We start from the raw sequence: 19772 nt of genomic DNA, 5'->3' as shown, positions 1-19772 counted from the left end.
ATTAAGTGAGTGCAGTAAGGTCTCCCTGGAGCTGTCATTTCTCCAGGCTAAACAGCCCTTATAAGTTTCCATTTGAGTAATTCCTTGATTTAGAAACAATGGAAAACCCAAATTACTTGTATCCTTAAAAGGAATTTACAATCAATTTGTAAATTTGTGGTGTGCAGGTTAACTACTAATAAACTACAGTGAAGGAAAAGCCATTCTTTCGTAGGGAAGGTATTTACTTAATGAAGTATATGACTTTATTTTTTGTTTGTTTTGTTAGGAAAATGGAACGTTGATGATCGATGAAATGAATGATATCAGAATCATAGGGGCTATCACAGTGGTCATACTGCTGGGCATTTCCATTGCAGGAATGGAGTGGGAAGCAAAAGTAAGGAACTCCCATCTTTTTTTTTTTTATTCTCTGCTTCATAATTTTGATTCTGTATTTGTACCTTAGCCGTCTGATTTATTTTTAGTATATTCAGTGTATGCAGTACTGCAAAATGTTACATTAGAAGTCAGTTGACTTTTATGCTGTAGCTCTTGGTCTGACACTAGCATGTGCAGCTCTGAACAGCATTTCAAATCTTAAACCACTTCACTGGAAGCTGAAGCATCTGTGAGAATCTAAATAATCCACTCTTAATGACATTTTCAAGTAGATTAGCGGTATTTTCCTCTTCTGGGCAATTGCAGCACAAGAGAAGGTAAGAACTTCAGCATGGGAATTTTCCCTTACTATGAACTGTAGGCAAATTCTGAGGATGAAAAACACACAGCTGGTACCAAAGCCAGTCTAGAACTGTGTAGTTCAAATGCAGTACCCTTGCCTTCTCTTCCATTCTCTTCTGGTTTGGTTTTCATCTGGAAACAGCCAAACAGTGGGATGCATTCACTGGACCTAGCATGGGGAAGGATTTTGAAAGTTGGTGGTCATGAATGTGTAGAATGAAAAACCTCCTTCCCTCATGTTGTGGCTGCACAGTCTTAGGTCAGCTCTGACTGAAAAATACCTTGTCATGGGTTAGCGCTGGCCAGATGTTAATGCACCCATGAATATATGTTTTTTCCCTAACAACTACTGTGGGATGTGATCAGGAACAGAGCAGAGCAGGCTTAAATCTTGAAAACAACAAAAACAAAACTTTATTACATTACATAAGAAAGAGACAGAAAACTCTTAAACACACACAGAGACAGAAATAGAAACTTCTCAGAACATTTCTTCTCTTCCCCCAGTTTCCACCCCCCACACATTACTCTCCATAGACCAAACCTTTGGGTTTTAAATCAAACAATCACCACTCAAAAAAACCCCAATCTTCAATTCAGCAAGGGAGAGAGGAGTCTCTCTCGCACCACAGACTGTTCTTCAGAAAACAGGGGTCCACCCCTTATGTGTTTCCATGTCACCCATGGCACCACCCGGAGAAGTCTGCCAGGGGACACTTCCTCTTTCCTATGTCCAACACTCTCACCGCTGTCCATAGGCTGAAGCTGCATACAGGGCTCTTTTAAGGATACTTGCATGCCGAGCTCTCCCCTTTTTACCCAGGGGCCGAGGTTCTGAGAGCAGGTCTGCCCTGAGGGCAGAGGGCACAACCTCACCCTCCCCCTCTCTTCTCTGCTCGCTCCACTCTTCAAGTGCCAGTCACTGTAGCAAAAGCAGTGGCAGCTGTATCCACCCAAATGCAGTTTATGTTCAAAGGAGGCTTGAGTTCAGTCTATGGCTAACATTATGCAAGAAAAGTCCAGCTCAAAAGCCACTCTTCTTCAATTCCCTGCCCATCGGGTTCTTTCCAATCGTGCTTTATTATCTCAGTCCCAGGCCGCTTCCTTCTCCCCTCCGAAACCACCAGTCATGAGAATCAATGTCTAAGAAAAGTTTCTTTCTGCCAAGCAAGGGTTAACAGTTTCTAGCTCTCGGCAGGGCTTCAGGCTCAGGCACTCCCAGGCTCGGCAACTCCCACCTGGCTGGGCACCTTCTCCCGGAGTTTGGGGGTGAGGGGGGTGAGCACACAGGGAAGGCACTTGCACAGTTTTCCACCCCTCCATCCTGGACGGGGCAGCTCAGTTCCAGTCCTGTCCATTCTCTTCTCCCCCCTGGGCCCCAGCTTACTTCAGTCCCGCGTGGTTTTCCTGAGCCCGGCCACGTGGCTCCCCTCCCCAACTCAGCCCAAAGCTGAGCAGGGGACAGGAGATGTTTCTCTGCTGAAACCGGAACTCAAAAGAGAGTGAATCCCCCTGGAGTCCTGCTTTTAACCCCTTGTGTCCTCAGAGGCGTGTCCAAACCTCCGAGTGACAAGTGCCAGCAGAAACTTGATCACTGATTGGCTTGCCCACACCCCCCTGGAAAAATTCACCTCCCCCCCAACCACGACATACCTCAACAGGCAAGCTGCCTTAGTTCTCTGCTTGGCATTATGAAGCAGTGTAGCTCACTCTGTTTCCTGCACCATGTAGGCTTTTTCTGAATATCTGTCCATAATATGCTCAAAAAAAAAATTGAGAAGAGCCTCTCACTTGGGCATTCCTTCCCAACTTATATCACAATAGCTCCTATTTTCTGCACTGAGAGGCAGCTGAAGGAATCTTTCAAGATCTGTTACAAGTTTCTTACGCTCCTGCATCAAGATGATGATGGTATTTATAATCAGAATAAGGAGAGGTTTTTATAATTGTTGCTTCCAAGAAATAGGAATCCTAGAAGAAATAAGTGAAGATCGAGTGCATTGCTTCAGTCTGCTAGGGAGAAAAGAGACTTACAGAAATTGACTTTAGCGAGAACTTCTAAGTTGAACTTCTGTAAAAACTGTTTACCTTTCTCAGGTAACCCTTCACTGTCTATAACTTGAATTTGTGATGCTGTCTTTATACACTCAACTGCAAACAATGCTGACCTCGTTATCCTGAACTGTTTTGAAAGAATTATTAATCCTCTGGCCACTGCCACTTGAAGTCATAAGAAGTATCTTAGTTTTGCTGTGCAGCATGAGCAGTTATATAACAGTAGCTAGCATGAAAATCTCTGTTTAATGTTTCTGCACCTGAATTGTGATATTACTGCAGTGTCATCCTTATTTTAGGAGTAGCTTTTGTCCTATCCTCAATGTGAAAGTCAGGACTTGGTTTCTCTATCGTGGAAGGAGACAAGTTGGAGCAATAGTAGGCAACAGAACCTGTCAAACAAGCATTTCTTGTGGCCTAACATACAACTCAGCAGAGCAAAACACTTATGTTTCTGTCTCGATCTGTGGTGTTCTTCTGTGCCTTAGCCATAATCGTAGAGAATGCCTTGGAAAATGGAGCAGGGGAATCTATAATAATGCCTTAGAATTAGATCTAAAAGTGAGGAGAGACTGGGATTGTTTCTAGGGACGTTTGCTTTAAAAAATAGCTCTTCAGAGTTTGTGGTGTTTACTGCTCTGTTCTTTGGGTTGAAGTCTTAGAAGCCCGTTCTTTCAGACTTTGGAATTTAAATAAGATATTCAACAAACATCCCTAGCTTCAGGGAGAAGCCTAGATTAGTTACTGGAAAAACCCACTTGTGGCAATTGCTCTGTGATAGCTTCATGTTTATGTTTCTGTTTTACTGAAGACTTATATAAGCACCCAGCTGTATCCTTACACCTTCCACCTATTCTTGAGGCTTTACAAAGATCTAAATAAAGAGCACAAACTGTTTCTTCAAGTGGACTTGTAATCTGCTCCAGGCCATTTTGCTCTGTTTATTATTGTTCCACCCTGTTTTCTTGAGAGGATGTGTGAACTGAAAACTTTGTTTTGTAGGCATCAGCAGTGCTATAGTGATATTGCACGTTAACTCCCGATCCTAGGCCTAAAAATGGTCTGTGAATAGTTTTCCCTAAGCTACTGGCATTCCTTTCTGAGGAATCAAATAACCCCAAAGATAACAGCAATGTGATTGCTTATTTAAATGGAAGACCAGAACCATTCCTACAATGCCAAGGTTTATCTTTGTTCACACTTTTGAAGTGTTGGATAGTTTAAAGTACTACTTGTTCAGCTTGTAGAGCTTATAATAGTTCTGCAGAAGAGTGACTAAAAATCTAGGTTTCAATAAAAGATGTCTCAAAACTAGAAATTAACAAGTAATTGTTGTAGTTTGCAATTTAATTTCCTAAGTAGGGGTGGAGAACATGAGAATGTGGCAGAATAACCTGGTTCTTTGTGTAAAATAGAGAACAAAAGCTGTTTGATTCTGGATGTAATAAAATTTTTAGCAGATATCACATACTAGAGTATAAGACAAAGTATGACCATGGCTAATAATGCAGTAGTAGCATTTGTATTGCCATTTGACTATTTTGATGTAAGTTTTTTCAGTCTCCTCAAATGTACTCCTTCTGGAAGGTTTGTATGTAGAAAAATTACGCCTTTTAAGCATTTTGTCTTTAGAACTATAATTTTGAGGCATTTGGTAATAATAAGCCTTTTTGGTTAGGCATAAAACTTGGAAATTATTCCTATTTCGTAATTAAAAATCCTTGTACAAGTTCTCTCCCGCTTTCCTCGGGTTTTTTTTTTGTAGAGAACGTGCTGAGAAGGTGAATTGAATTTGGAATCAAGTAAACATTTACTTTTTATAGCACAACACTTGATATTGTGAAAAGAACAAGTTCTCCTTTCTGACAGCAGTCATTGTGTTACAGGCACAGATAGTCCTGCTGGTGATCCTCATACTTGCTATTGGAGACTTTGTCATAGGAACATTTATTCCTCTGGACAGCAAGAAGCCCAAAGGTTTCTTTGGTTATAACGGTATGTTGGAACAGTTTACAGTATGGTAAACAATACCTTTTTTTTCCAAAATAAGCTGTTATAATTAACTTAAACATCTAATATATCTTATAATCCTGCTTAACTATGGAGACTTTTATTCCTGATTTCTTCAAACTTCTGCAGTTGAATGTTGCTTAATATTGAATACCTATTAAATTCTTAAAAACTAGATTTTACTGTATTTTTCTACCTTTAAATCTGCTTAAATTTACTGTGTTGACTTTGAGTTGAAGTGATGAATTAGGGCTTAAATATTCTATGCTTAGTCTTAAGAAGGTCCTTGACTGTCAGCTTTTTTGTTGGTCTGATAGTGGCTGTAAATGGGTTAATATTTCAGTTTCTATGTGAATGTTGACAGACTTAAATCTCCCATTGCAGCTGAAATATTCATGGAGAATTTTGGACCGGATTTCCGACAAGAGGAAACTTTCTTTTCTGTGTTTGCTATTTTCTTCCCTGCTGCAACTGGCATACTTGCTGGTGCAAATATCTCAGGGGACCTTGCAGTAAGTAGTGGATTAAAAACATTTGTCACAACCATTCGAATGTGCATTGACCTCTGTCATCACTGTCCACTGACGTTTTTCTTTCAGGATCCTCAGTCAGCCATACCTAAAGGAACGTTGTTGGCCATCTTAATCACTACATTGGTTTACATAGGAATTGCAGTATCTGTAGGTAAATAGAGAATGTTTTTGACTTTATCCTTTCATGTTCATTCTGAGGATGTATTTTGATATGGTTTTATGTAGTTTGTTATGTAAAGTCGTTGTGTAATTGACTTTGCAGCAGGTGAAAGTAATAGCCAAAGGTTTCTGGTTTTACTACTGGGAGATTCAGTTTTCAGTTTCAGTTTTATAATTGTCTGAAGTGACTGATGCTTTTCTAAGAAAAGTGCTTCAGACTAAAGATGACAAAAGACTTCTATGGCGTTTCCCCATTTGTTGCAGTTATTTATGTGAAAGGATTTACAGTTTACCAGTGGGATAATCCCTGGATTAGAAAAGCATGTTTTCAGGAAATACCCACTGAAAATACAACTGTATTGTTTTGAGGATTATGGTAATCAGCCACTTACCTGCAGTGAACTGTGGGATGATCAGACAGCACTATGGTGAGGATGTTTGAGCAGTAATTCCCCAGTTGAGGGAGGAGACCAAGAAAGGCCTTAAGTTCTTGTCAGCCTGCTTTTGGAAGTGTCATGTTCTTGTGTAAAGAGAAATAATCACAGACTGATCTGAGTCTTCTCTTCCCAATCTTTCTCACCCCATAATTGTTTGAAATCTTCTGTAGAAGTTGCCCTGGGATTGATACCAGCTTTGCTGTAGATTACCAGTGGTTAACTAAGTTTTTCCCACACATAAAATAATTCTGGTAACCTTAAGATTAGAGGATTGTAATTGAATCATATAGATTTCTTGCCTGTGATTGGAAATTTTTTTTACTCATGTCACATAAACAATCTTCTGACAACAATAATATTTTTTCTTATATGAAAGACCTTCTTTTATAAGAGCTGTGGTGCCTTTTGAATGAAATTCTCATTTATAAGACTACCATTGATTTTACCACTAATGATACTTCCTTTTCAAAGATACCAATCTTCCTAGTTTGCCTCTGTTGGCTAGCGTGGGAGTGTAGCTCTGCCAAGTAGTTGTGTAGTGATTGTGCTTTATGCAGCATAATGAGCTACACTCATTTCCTAATTAGATTGACTATGTAGACCACTTGCTACCAAATTTGAATCCTTTGGAACCTCAACCCACACAAGACTAGAATTATTGTTAATACTCACTTCTTAATGAAATACTTTGATCAGCTTCCAAAGATGAAAAATGCAATACGAAATTGACAAAAGAAGCAGTGTGCAAAACCAACTGGATGTGAAATTGTTTGATTCATCAAAAGTGTTCTGCCGTGTACTGACTTACACTTTGAATTCTGGTAGTTAGAAAATGGCAGCAGGAGTCAGAGATTACGAGTGAAATTTAGCTCCTTTTGAGGCATTGGATTAGGAATATTGGACAAATACAAATACTTTGATTCCTTTCCCAGAGGAGTGGTCAGCAGGTCACTGAAGATTTAAACAGGCTAGTAAATATTCCAAAGTAGTCATAGCTGAAGAGGAAGATGTTCTGACTTTAACTCACAATTTGTATGCTCTGTAGTTAGTAAGAGGGCTAAACTGAGTAGAAGAGGCTGAAAAAAGGAAAATTACTGATCCTGCAGCTAGAGCTGGGCAGCTGTTTCAAAAAGGTAGCTAAGATGTAGGCATGCAGTTTCATAATTTAGCAAAGGATGAATGCAGACATGCAGGTGGCATGAGGCAGACTTCACAGGCAATTTTGCATCGAAAATCTTGGAAGATAGATTTCAAAGAACTGTATTTATCACTTTAAAAAACAGGGAAGCTCTAAGAAAAAAAAAGCCAAAGTTCTGAGTAGCATGAAGACCTGCTTCCTGTAGTTACGAAAGTAAAACTAACAACAGCCAAACTGTAGGTGTTTACAACACTAGTAAAATTAAACACTCTGAAGTGCAGTCTGAAGGGCTGTAGTACCTCTGGAATTCATATATTAAAGAGATAACTTGATAGAGATGGCTGTAAACTTTCTCATGCTTAAAGCATGGCAAAGCTGTATTTGACTTCAGCAGGAACATGCTTGTAAATGCCTGTGAAAATGTGAAATCTTTTATTCATAGGAGGGAAGACCTAGAGACTTTTAGGGAAAATGCTGCCAGAATCATATAAATAAATGAAACTTTTCTGAATGGAAAAGGTAGAGAAAGTAGTATTTATCATTGTTACTTTTATCTAAGTGTCTTCTGCTGAGAACGGGGCTGGCCTGGCTGGCTGCTGTTCTACATTCTCTCACAGTAAAGCCCACATTAATTTTGTTCCTACTGCTGTATCTCTTTCTGCCGTATTTTGATTCCATGTATGAAAGTCCTGTCAAACCAGCCAAGTTTGAACTTTGACAAAATGAGGAAGAGGAGGGCTGTGGAAGTGCATTGCAGATATTTAATAAGTTGTTCAGTATTATGGGCCTGCCACTGCAATCTGTCACCAACAAAATGTTATTTACAAATAGTTCGGCTGAGAGGTGTGTTGTCATGTCTGTTATTTACTGCTTGAGTGGCTGGGGCAAATATTTGTGTAGTGAAGGAGAAACATTTTCCTCTTACAGAGCTTTTAACCTCATTTAAACAAGAAAACAGTAAAAAAACCTCAGCTCCTCCACATACTCACAAAAAATCATGACAAGTGTTTTGTGTAGGAAAATTTTCCTGTAATTTAGCCAGTTAGGCATAAGTAACTAAAAAGGAAATAAAAAGTGGAAGGATTAATTAATGACCATCTACTGGGACCAGGTGTTGCAGTGGGCTTTCAATCAAATTCTGATGGCTCAAATTCTAATTAGCTATATCATATAAAATATGATATAGCTAATTAGGAGTTCATTTTCCCCATGGAAGAGAGACAATATACATAGATGCCTAGGAATACTACTGTACAAACTTAAACTTGCAGCAGACCTCTGCCTTCTTTACTTTGCATGTACCTAATTTAGGCCCTGAGCTCTCATGGGGTTCTATTGCAAGGCAGTTCTTGTCATTCAGGTTCCTGAAAGATTAAAGGAAGGGAGTTTTATTGACTCTGTAGATTTTTCCCCACTCCTTGTTTAATTCCAGTCCATGGAAGTATTACCTGGTGTTCAAACAGTTTGAATACCTCTTCTGTTAGACCACAGAATGTTAAATAATACTTAGTCTGATCTACTTTTGGTCATACATGAGACAAAGCCCCCTTGAAATAGAAAACTTAATGGTCTTTTAGTATTCTTTAGTTTTTCTTAATACTTACAGGCTGAAATGCTCTTTCTCCAGCATTTTCTTGATCAGCAAAATTAAAAATAATCATAGATGAATTGAAGACAGTAGTTAAGGTGATGACTATAAAAAAATACGAGAGAAACGGCATTGTATGTCTTTTTTTCACCAAGAAACCAACTGAAAATACCTTGGAGTTGTTTTATTTAAACATTGGGAAATGTTTAAATAAACCATCACATAGGAGTTGGTTTATTTAAACATTGGGAAATGGCATGCAACTGTTTTCATGCAACTTACCCTTTTAGTGGCTGAGTCGTAGTGAAAAAAAACAACTGCAACAGAATGTATACCTGTCTGCAAACATCTGTACATACAAAACAAATATTCACTCCTGTAGGAAAAATGACCAAAAGAGAAAGTATAAAGCTGAAAAGTATTTTAAAATAGTTTTATAGTATAAAACTATAAAATGACTTGTGTTGGAAGAGACCCTCAAGACCATCTGGTTCCCACCCCTGCCTGCCATGGGCAAGAACACCTTCCACTATCCCAGGTGGCTCCAAGGCTTGTCTAGCCTGGCCCTGGACACTTCAGAGATCCAGGGACAGCCACAGCTTCTCTGGGCACCCTGTGCCAGTCCTGTCAAATCCAGTCGTGTTGTATAATACTGAGTTCAATTCAGGTTCTATTTGGAAATTCACGCTTCAGAGAAATAGTATTTTCAGCTAAAATTGTGCTCTTAAACTTTTGCAAGTCTACTGACATGGTTTTCCTCTGTGCTAAAGCTTTCTATTTCTTCCTACAATCAGATATATTTAAAAAACCCTAAAGATTGTTTCAGCCAAGGCAGCAGTTATTTTGTATTTGTTTTTCATAGTGAAGGTAGGCTTAGTACTGCAGTGTGCTAAAAAACTAAAAGCTGTATTTTAATGTAGCTCTGTGAGATTATGCTTAAATCAAAAAGCGTTAACACATATCCTTAAATTCTGGTTCAGTTCTAATGCTTTTTTCTATTGTTGTGTCCATTATAGGTTCCTGTGTAGTTCGAGATGCCACAGGGAATGTTAATGACACCATTGTCACCGAGCTGACAAATTGCACTGCTGCAGCCTGCAAACTAAACTATGACTTCTCATCCTGTCAGGCAGGGGCAGGGTGTCAGTATGGGCTGATGAACAATTTCCAGGTATAAAACTTACTCCTTAATCTGTATATTGGGTTTTGTGTTTGTTTTTTTGGTCAGTTTGGTGTTTTGTTTGGTTTTTTGATGGGGTTTTTTGGTTGTTTTTTGATGTTTTTTGGTGGATTTCTTTGTGTTTTTGTTGTTTGGGGGGGCTGTGCACATTTTGTTGGGTTTTTTTTGTTTTGGTGGGGTTTTTTGTTTCATTTGGGTTTTTTCGTCATTTTGGGTGTTCTTTTGGTGGGTTTTTTTGGTTGGTTGCTGTTTTGGGGGGTTGTTTTAGTTGGATTTTTTGTTGTTGTTATTTTGGCAGGTTTTGTTGTTTTTTTCCTTGGATTTGTTGACTTGGGTTTTGTTTTTTTAGTTGCTTATTAGGAAAAGTTATAGGCTAAATGTGCTCATCTCCATAAATACAAGCTTTATCTGAAATAGATGAGTGTTATACTCTAGCTGGTATGCAAAAAAAATGTATACATGTTGAAAACTCTAAGGTGTTTATACTCAGGTTGTATAAATATTTACTCTTTTTTGGAATAAATTGCTTAGATTTATGTGATGGTGCTGCAGCTTTCTTTAGATACCTGAGTGTCATCATTCACTGATGGGGGTAGATGTACTCATTTTTCAGTAGTGATGTTGAATAATCATAGGTAGCCTCTATCAGTAACCTCCTTGATAAATTTTTAAGTTTTTTAGAAAATAACACTGAATTTTTAAAACTGTTTTACATATTTATCACAGCATCGTCCTTAATGGTAATAAGGTAATGAATTTTCATTAAAGGTGATGTCAGAATATTCAAAAATCCTCCACAAGTTAAGGGGTAATTCATAGTCTTTCACCACTTTCACTCAGCCAGCTGAGTTGTTCATGAAGTACTGGTAATAGTTTGAAAGAATCCAAGAAAAATTAATTTATTGCCCACTGATTCCAGCTTACTTTGTGGTAGTCCCATCTTTGCACAAGGTTTTTCTAACATGTGTACAAAAAGTTGGTGAGAGATTGAGCTGAAATCCACTGATTAAATTGTTATTGTAGAATAATGTGTCTTGTGTGGTGTTAACCCAGTCAGAATTGCTCTTGTGGGATTGAAAGAATTGCTCCTTGCAGTATTGACAAATTTGCAGAATCTCATTACTTATTGTTTTTTTTAAGCTCAAAAGAACCTACATATTGTCAGATGCACAGCTGTGAATAGCCTGTAACTGGTTTTCTCTGATTGTGTCTTCTAAGTCATGACTTTTGTACGGTTCTTAATGTAAATGTTACTTGTACTTACAGAGTATTTCTGCCTCACAAATTATTCTTCCTTCTCTTTGTGGAAAAAATGGTGTCAATCAGGAAAAGTGACTTTTAAGGCTAGAGGCAGCACAGAAAATGCAGCACCCCTCATACCCCCCTGTTTGGTTGTAGTTTTGAAAACCTTCTCTGTGAAATTTCATTTTTCTAATACCCAGTGCGACTCTCCCTTGATATTTTTTCTCTCACCCTCCCAGTTTTTGCTGTGCATCTCTGAGAAGAGTCTGATTCTGTCTTCTTAGAAGGTGTCAGAAGGAAAATGTCTATGTGAGAGGCTGTTTATCTAGGGAGAAACTTGTCCATTTTGTAACTGAACTGCTCTCAACTTTGTATCTCTGATTGTTAGGTGTAAGGAGAGGTATTTTTTTCCCTTATGCAGAGCGTGATGTGTGTAGGAAGGTGGTGTCCAAGCTTGTGCACTTCTCAAGCTCAAACTTGCATCTCTTTTCTGTGTGGTAAATAACTGAGAACAAATACTGCACAAATTAAAATTAATCCCTGAGGTGAGAGGAGATTGTTATATTGTCTTCCAGCTTATAAACCGGCAGGTTCTGGGGCAGAAAGTGCCAGTTTGTGTTCACAGTGTAATGACTTTATCGCTTCAGGACAGTTTATGCTGCATTCAGTTCTTTTGGCAAAGAATTGATCAGGAGTTGTGCTGGGGCAGCTCAGGGTTTGGGTGTGTTCAGGCAGCAGATGGATGACTTGTACTATGATTTGCCTGTGGAAATCTTAGATGAGAAACTCTAAATGAGGACAGTAGGTGAGACAGGCTTAGTCAGACCTGCCTAGGAAGACCATCTGTAATTTCTCTCATAGTTAGTGAATTACAGGTCCTCACAGGCTTCTGACATTTCTGTTCAGTGTCAGTAGTGATTTTGTGCCTAGGCTGTCACCTGGAAGAAGAATATTTTCAAAATTCTTTTCTGGGCTCTATTGCCTCAGCATAGAGCTTTCCAACAAGACGTTACAGCTTTGGTAATGAAAATGCAGAATTTTATTTTCAACTTTGGTTGAAGGTTGAAAGTAGCATAAAACTCAGTTGTTTGCTCCAGAGTTCTGGACCAAGGAACTAAATAGTCAAAATGCAATATTTGATGATGTCAAATGTTTGAAATTTAGGAAACTGTCTTAACTGTAAATGCCAGGCAAACATAATGAGGCCCTTAGCAGCAGAAACTGTATGTCTGTGTCAACACACCAGTGGTTACAGGGCAGTGTGGCCCTGTAACCAGTGATTACAGGGCCACACTGCCCATTTTTGCATGAGTTTGCAGGGATGAAAATTTCGGTGCTATGGGTAGCTGCTTTTTGTGGGCTCCTTGGTTTGTGGTCAGGAGGTCTGAATTGTGTTGGAGGTGGAAGGAGGGAAGTTTAACACCACAGCACACTGATTCTGCTTGATCTGGTTCCCCCTGTATTCTTGTAGCTGAGAGAAGATTCCTAAATTCTCTTAACCTAAGGCATACCTTGCTGGCTTTTAAAATGCCAAATATTTACTGCATAGGCTTTGCTGGGATAGCTCTCAAATTTATAAAATAGTGTAATAGGGAAGAATAGACAGTGTCAATAGTTGGAAGCATTGGACAGAACCTAGGAGGAGAATGTAAAATAGGAGTCAATTGCCAGAAGCAAATAGCAAGTTGAGGCAAGTGTAGTAAAGTGAAGGCATCAAAGTAAAAACGTTCTTGACATATGGGAGGAAAAGTGATGGAAACTTCTACACAGATTCCCTCTATAATGAGGGAAGATTGATTAAGGCATTCGTGCAGGGAAAAAATACATACTGCTTCTATAAAAATTATTCTGCACTTGTTTATTATGTTGCTATATCAAAAGTTTGTTTCTACAATAGTAGTAAAGCATTTACATCCTTAAGTTTTATTCTGTAACATAATGTACGGTTATTAGAAACTGCCATTTAGAACTGTAACTTTTTCTGTTGCTTATGAAATTAAATTAAACCAAGGCATAAGAGAGATAGCTTAATAGATGTGTTATTAGTTTCACTCCTCCATGATTATAGTCCTTACGTGCCTTTTTTTTCTGTTATAAACTTATAAGTAGGCTTCAGGAAATTCTCTCCTTCATTTGTCACACTATTCTGACAGATAATTTATTCTTGTTTTTTGCAACATCCATTTATTAAGTTCCTCTTTTCAAGCAAGGCATGCCTTGAACTGACCAGTGAAACCTGATGTAGTGCAGAAATTCAACTGACTGAGAGGCCCAACAGTCTTTGTCAGTCTGGTCTGGAGAAATCCACTAAATTTTACCATGAACCCTAAAACCCACTAAATCTTACCATGAACCATGTACCCTAGTGAACAAAACTTTGCTAATCATCTGTAGATTATTTTGAAGAACGTCTGACCTAGTAATATTTCTTTAGATAGCAAGATTCTACAGTTTCAGTAACTTAAAAGTAACAGTAACTTTAAAAGAGGAGACTTCTGCATGTGTTTTCTTGCCTCTGTTTAGTTGCTCTGCTGATAATTCAAGTGAGATTGCCAGGGTGAAAGAGGCAAGTAAACACTGCAAATGATGCGGAACTACATTGTACTTGAAAAGCACCCTGCTTTTCAAATCTATTGAACTGGATTTGGTCTATTGACTAAAATTCTTCAGCACTAGCTGTCTTAAAGCAACTTGAGTTTTTTTCTTTGTAAAGAAAGGTATTCTGTTAAATGATGAATGTTTTTTAATTACGTAGTTGGGTATCTTAGTTCACAAGACAGATGCAAAGCTGGATGCAACTATGGTAAAGAAATAATTAGTGGAATAGTGGAGTCATAGAGTGGTTTAGGTTAAAAGGGTGATGATCTTCTTCCAGATGATCTTCTGCTAATCCACATGCCATGGACAGCAATGGCACTCACTTTTTATAAGCTCCCTCTTTTTTTAAGACCCTTCGAGGTACTGGAAATTACCATCTCATTATTCATCCAGTTTACCAAGGATTGCATATTTGATTTCTGTCACTGAGATTAAAGAGATGTGCTGGGATTTGATCTTGGAGAGATAGGAAGCAAGTTTGTCTTGACCTTGTGGTTTTGTTTGGGGGAAAAAAAGCCTGACTTAAAATGATGGGGATTCCGAGAAAAGACAGTGAACTTTCCCAAAATGTTCCTCAGTTTCGCTTGTTTTATTGCTTGGGCTTTCTGAGACCATGTTAGTCAGCAATAGGTTGGTTGGAATATGTAACACACTCCAGAGTATTTTTCGTCCATTACTTCCTTCTGATCTTCTTATGAGCCCGTGAGGAAAGACTTTTGCGCTTGATAATTTAAGCTTCAAATTATAGATATATTGTATGAAAAGCCACCATCTCTTGTCCTGAAACCAGGATGCATTTATATTCCGTGATCTGTCTCTAGTTCAGTCATTTATGTGAATACATGATACTCAAACAGCTTTTAAGTGAAGAGTGCATAGTATTTTTTTTTGTTTGTGTAGTTAATGGTGCCATCTATTTGTGTAGTGTACTTTTTCACATATTTAAAAAAATACTTTGTTTTTCAGGTCATGAGCATGGTATCAGGATTTGCACCACTGATTTCTGCAGGTATTTTCTCAGCCACCCTGTCATCTGCATTAGCATCTCTTGTGAGTGCCCCTAAGATCTTCCAGGTAAGTAAGGGAAGACAACAATAATATTTTGAATTAATTTTGAGTCATGATTTTTGGAAGGGGATTCTGACATACTGCCATCATGATTCCTATCAAATTACATCAGTAGATTGTTCTAATATTTACCTGTTGTTTAGAATGGGAGAACAGTTTGTTACTGTTTCTTCAGGTTCCTGAGTGTATTTTGCTCTACCTTCTTTTTAACTATTGAATATCCTTCTCTGTCTTTAATTAGGTTAAATTTCAATGAGGAGTCAGTACTATTGATGCAGAGAACTAGTGTGTATATTGGCCAACTTTCCACTTCCTGAGAAAATACCATCCACAAAAAAAGATTTTTTGTGATTGTAAGACAGTAGACAGGGAAAACAGACAGTTACTTACAGAAGAGCAAAGCTGCTTCTTGCAGGTTGACATTACAGAAGGACAGAATAGTGGAAATGCAAAATGTCAAGATGCGAAGACAGTTGAGAATACAATTAGTCCATGATGGTTATAAACCATCAGGAAGTGTTCAGAAAGATATTATGTAATGGAAGATGGCAAGAGCAAAATGCATGTTGACTCTTGATGCCTTTTTTTTTTTTTTTCCCCTTAGGCTTTGTGCAAGGACAGCATTTATCCAGGATTTCAGATGTTTGCTAAAGGCTATGGGAAGAACAATGAACCACTAAGAGGATATATTCTAACGTTTTTAATTGCCCTTGGATTCATACTAATTGGTTAGTTTGAAATTAAAGTAAATCTCAAGTCCCTTTTCTCCTTTAGAAAGCGTTCTCATACATATTGTCGAGTTGATGACAGGGTCGTAGAGATGTAACACACAGCTTAATTCTAAGCCAGTATTCTAAATCTGGTTATTTTGAGGCTTACTTTCACCTATCTTCTAGGTACAACTCTGTCAAGAACTGAAGTAAATTTTAACTGCACTTCTCTTTTTAATCATAGATCTGCATCTTTAGGTACTATCAGTAATTAGAAATACATCCTTTGCTGGAGACAGTGTTAACATCTTGTAAATATGAAAGTTCATTTCAGATTTTTAATAATGACAGCTTCAATAAAATATAAACTTACATGAGCAATATTATTTAAAATGTGCTTTGCTGTTAAGTTGAAAATGGTAGAGCTGAGTGCTGACATTGCTGTTGCTAGAGGTTGTCTAGGTATAATTAATTACATGTGTTCTCTGCAGGTGGCAAACTAATTTTGCTGTGTCCATCTATAAGTCTTGTGCCAGTGCTTTAAACTTCATTTCCAATTTGCTCTGTTCTCCTTCCTCCACATCTGCTTGAGGCAGAGATACAGCTGTGGGGTCCCTACTGACCCATGCTGACTGGAAGCTTGATTGTAACTAGAGACTTGCAGACTAGGATGGCACATTCTGCATTTTCATCACTTTTTTTTTTATGATGGTGAGAGTACACATACAAATGTTTTGTACCGTGCTGCCTCAAGGAAAGAAGAGAGGATGAGGGTTTTCCCTCTCACTGAAGGGGATGTAAGCATCACTGTTGTGATCATGTTGGCCTGTAATGCTAGAATCTTCTGGCATTCTTCAGAGTGCAGTGTATTAGTGCACGGTTTGATCCAAGCCCTGCTGGGAATGAACTTTTCTCAATTAATGATCTTGATAAAGTATAGAGTGCTTCTAGAACATTTGGTAGTGCTTGTATGTTTGAAACTGAAAGCTACACTTCCTAACTGTTAAAAGAGTAAACAAGAGATCATTGGCATAAAGCTCTGTCAGCAAAAAGGGTAAACTTACTTTCTCGTCAGAAAATAAGATTCTTTGTAGCAGAATTTTTACTCTGTAATCTGCAAAGCCCTTGGATGATACTTTTGATAACAGCTTCTTTTCTTCATTTTACAGCTGAACTGAATGTCATTGCTCCAATTATTTCTAATTTCTTCTTGGCCTCATATGCCTTGATCAACTTCTCTGTATTCCATGCTTCTCTTGCAAAATCTCCAGGTATGAATTTTAGGGGTGGGAGTTTAGCCTTGCAATTCCTTTATGCATAAACACAATTTTAAAGGTTTTAAGATAAATTAAGGTTTAGGTTAATTATTAAATTCATATTTGGTTCTCACGCCATTAAAAGCTTAGTATGTTTTATTCATGGGTCTTGTGATATTTTGAGAACTAGGTGGTCCAGTAGGGCATGGAGGCTACTAGTTGTGTCATCTTTGTGAGGGAACACAGAATAATTCAGTTTCTTCAGAAACTTGGGGAAAAAGGGTTCTTGCTAGTTCAGTAGCTGATGCTGGCAAACCACCCTTTTGTTGTCTTCAGTTTCTCTTAATGTATTTCGTCTTCCAGTCCAGAAGAAACAGGAATTGCCGGTGTTACTGCTATGTTTTTATAGTTGTTAGTGTAGAAGGTTGGTTAAACTACAGGAATAAGCCAAAACCTGGTATCTACAGAACAGATGTACATTATACCCAGGCCACATGCAGTTGTACTGGAATAACTCCCTTAAAAACTTCCTAAGTTACTAGTAGATTTATTTTTTTTTGCTTCTCAGAGGGTGGTATAATAGTTTGCACAACTGTTCTAACTTTAACAGGTGTATTAAATATAGTTATTGATTGTGCAGGTGTTTGTGGAGATGTGCATGTGTATACCTGATTTTGGATAAACTTGTGGCAACTAATGTAAAACACTGGCAGTCCAGTACTTTGATATACCCAAGTTCTCTTTGGATATACCTGTCATTCTCCTTTTCATGCAGTGAGAATTTCTGTATGGAAACAGTAAAAATATATAACTAAATATAACTAATATATAACTAAATATAGTAGTATGTAGGAAACTGAGGTACGAGATGATGATTTACGCTTTACTACTTTTGAAAGGAGAAATCGAATGTCAGGCAAAGCTATTGCCAGAAGTTACTGGAGCCTGATTGGATAGACATACAGGCACAAACATCCTCAAACTTCCCTTCTGAGCTGTGCTTTTAGGGGGCAAAATTGGGAGCATTTACATATCTGGGTGAGAAAGGTGCTAATTCATTTGAAAGGTGCTAGAAAACAGAAAGCATTAGTGTGCCAGTCTGTATCACTGAAACTCAGACATTCACATGTAATGGATTCAGAGTACCAGAGAAGGGAACAAAGTGCAGTGCCTTCCTTCTCTTGTAGTGTTGTTTAAATTACTTTTCTCCCTCTTTCTTTTACCCTCCCAAATTTTATTTTGACTAGGCTGGCGCCCTGCTTTCAAATACTACAATATGTGGATTTCTCTCGTTGGAGCTATTCTGTGCTGCATTGTAATGTTTGTCATTAATTGGTGGGCAGCACTTCTAACCTATGTCATAGTCCTTGGGCTTTACATCTATGTCACTTACAAGAAACCAGGTATGTACAGGGCTTCTTTTGACTGTGGAGAGGGGAAAGAAGGGAAAAAATGATGGGTTTGGCAGGGAAAGACCCCAGCAACTTCTTTCTGTTTGTACCACTAGATTAAATTTCTGTTTCAGGCTTTTTAGTTGTAATTAAATAGAATTTTGCCTGCATAATCACTGCTGTTCCCCTCCTCCCAAATTATGAAGATGCCAGTTAGGCATAAATATCTGAAAGAGAATTGGAGGAAAAGATACATATGAAAAATAGTAAATTCATTGCAGCTATCAAGAGATGTATATGGGAGCAACAAGGTGATATTGAGGTCTTTGTTTTCCTCATAAAAATAATCATCTCAGAGGATCTGCTTAATCTAGCAGTTTTCCACTGAAAGTATCTGACTTTGTTTAGTTAATGTTTTGAGATTCAGTTTTTTCTTTGCTGTGGTATAAAATAACTCGGCATAGCATTTTTTCTTCAAGTGTTATTCTTTTGACTGTGAAGTTACGATCTTTGAAGTGTGGAGATAAAGTCAGTTACTCCCTTCCTTAACCTTTTTGCTAAAACTTCCACAGAAATGTTATCTTTAAATGCAGTTCCTTAATAAGCTGTAGGGTTTGTTGACTAGTATTGTATAAAATGTAGCGAGGTGTAGCTTAAATCTGTGGGTGTAGTCAGTGCACACCATTCATTTTTGTGATCGTGTAGTTTTACAATGGACAACTGTAAATAACACATTGGAACCTCAAATCTTACAACAGATGTGAACTGGGGATCTTCAACTCAAGCCTTGACATACCTGAATGCACTGCAGCATTCCATTAGGCTCTCAGGAGTGGAAGATCACGTGAAAAACTTCAGGTAACACGTAAAAGACAGGAAATTCTGTGTTCACTAGATTGCTGTCGTGAGGTTTGCTGTCAAGGTTTCCATTAAGTCCATGTTCATCTCCTGTGATTCATTCAAGTAAATGGAATTACAGATTGACTAGGATTCTTACTACAGCTGCTATCCTCTGAGATCATGAAAAACCTGGCAGCAACACAGTTTTCAACAAAACATCCATGAAAGTGAAATGGAGCAGCTAAAGAACTTGAGAGAGATTAATTTAGGGGATTCATATGATATTACATATTAATCATGATGACTGTGAAAAATTACCACCTGTAATAAGTTCTGAAGTTTGGACACTTCTAAAATTCATTTAAAAGTTGCCTTTGACTTACTTGCACTAGGTTGCCTCTGCCTTCTGAAGGAAAGGAATATTAAAATGAGCTTATGATTCCAGTATTTCTGCTGAACACAGAAGAATCTAAGCTACACAATGCAAGGGATGCGACCTACCAGAGGGGAAGAAAAACTTAATCCCTCTGACCTAATCTTGTTTAAAATCTGTTCTTGAACTTTTTAAATGTGTAGATCTTCAGATTTAATGGGATTACTGAATTTTTATGCAATTAGTCATAGATCTGCTGATAGTTGGGTAACAACTGATCTTTTCCTTATTTAACATAGTCTTACAAAAGTGGATGAGGTTACTACATTTGCAGCGTAAATATGTTGTAAATTTGCCCTGAGGAATGTGTTGCTATGGCTAATAATTGGAAGAAATTTTTCTGTTAATAGAAAAGCTCCAGAACTCCAGATTAATTCCCATTCCAATCTTTCTTTTTTCCCTCATAATTCT

The 19772-nt window shown here is 38.0% G+C and overlaps 1 protein-coding gene across 1 annotated transcript in view; it reads left to right on the top strand.

Annotated features, from left to right (window-relative positions):
• SLC12A2 (solute carrier family 12 member 2) overlaps positions 1 to 19772 on the top strand; it is a 55741-nt gene that overhangs the window by 20218 nt on the left and 15751 nt on the right. Inside the window, exons 6-15 of the mRNA XM_063423015.1 lie at positions 269 to 379; positions 4665 to 4773; positions 5173 to 5300; positions 5388 to 5472; positions 9660 to 9814; positions 14630 to 14737; positions 15336 to 15459; positions 16611 to 16712; positions 17945 to 18100; positions 18847 to 18946. Coding sequence (XP_063279085.1) covers positions 269 to 379; positions 4665 to 4773; positions 5173 to 5300; positions 5388 to 5472; positions 9660 to 9814; positions 14630 to 14737; positions 15336 to 15459; positions 16611 to 16712; positions 17945 to 18100; positions 18847 to 18946 — 1178 coding nt within the window. The remainder of the gene's footprint in view (positions 1 to 268; positions 380 to 4664; positions 4774 to 5172; positions 5301 to 5387; positions 5473 to 9659; positions 9815 to 14629; positions 14738 to 15335; positions 15460 to 16610; positions 16713 to 17944; positions 18101 to 18846; positions 18947 to 19772) is intronic.

Source organism: Prinia subflava, chromosome Z, assembly GCF_021018805.1.
Source record: "Prinia subflava isolate CZ2003 ecotype Zambia chromosome Z, Cam_Psub_1.2, whole genome shotgun sequence".
NCBI lineage: Eukaryota > Metazoa > Chordata > Aves > Passeriformes > Cisticolidae > Prinia > Prinia subflava.
This window is presented reverse-complemented; position numbering and strand designations above follow the sequence as displayed.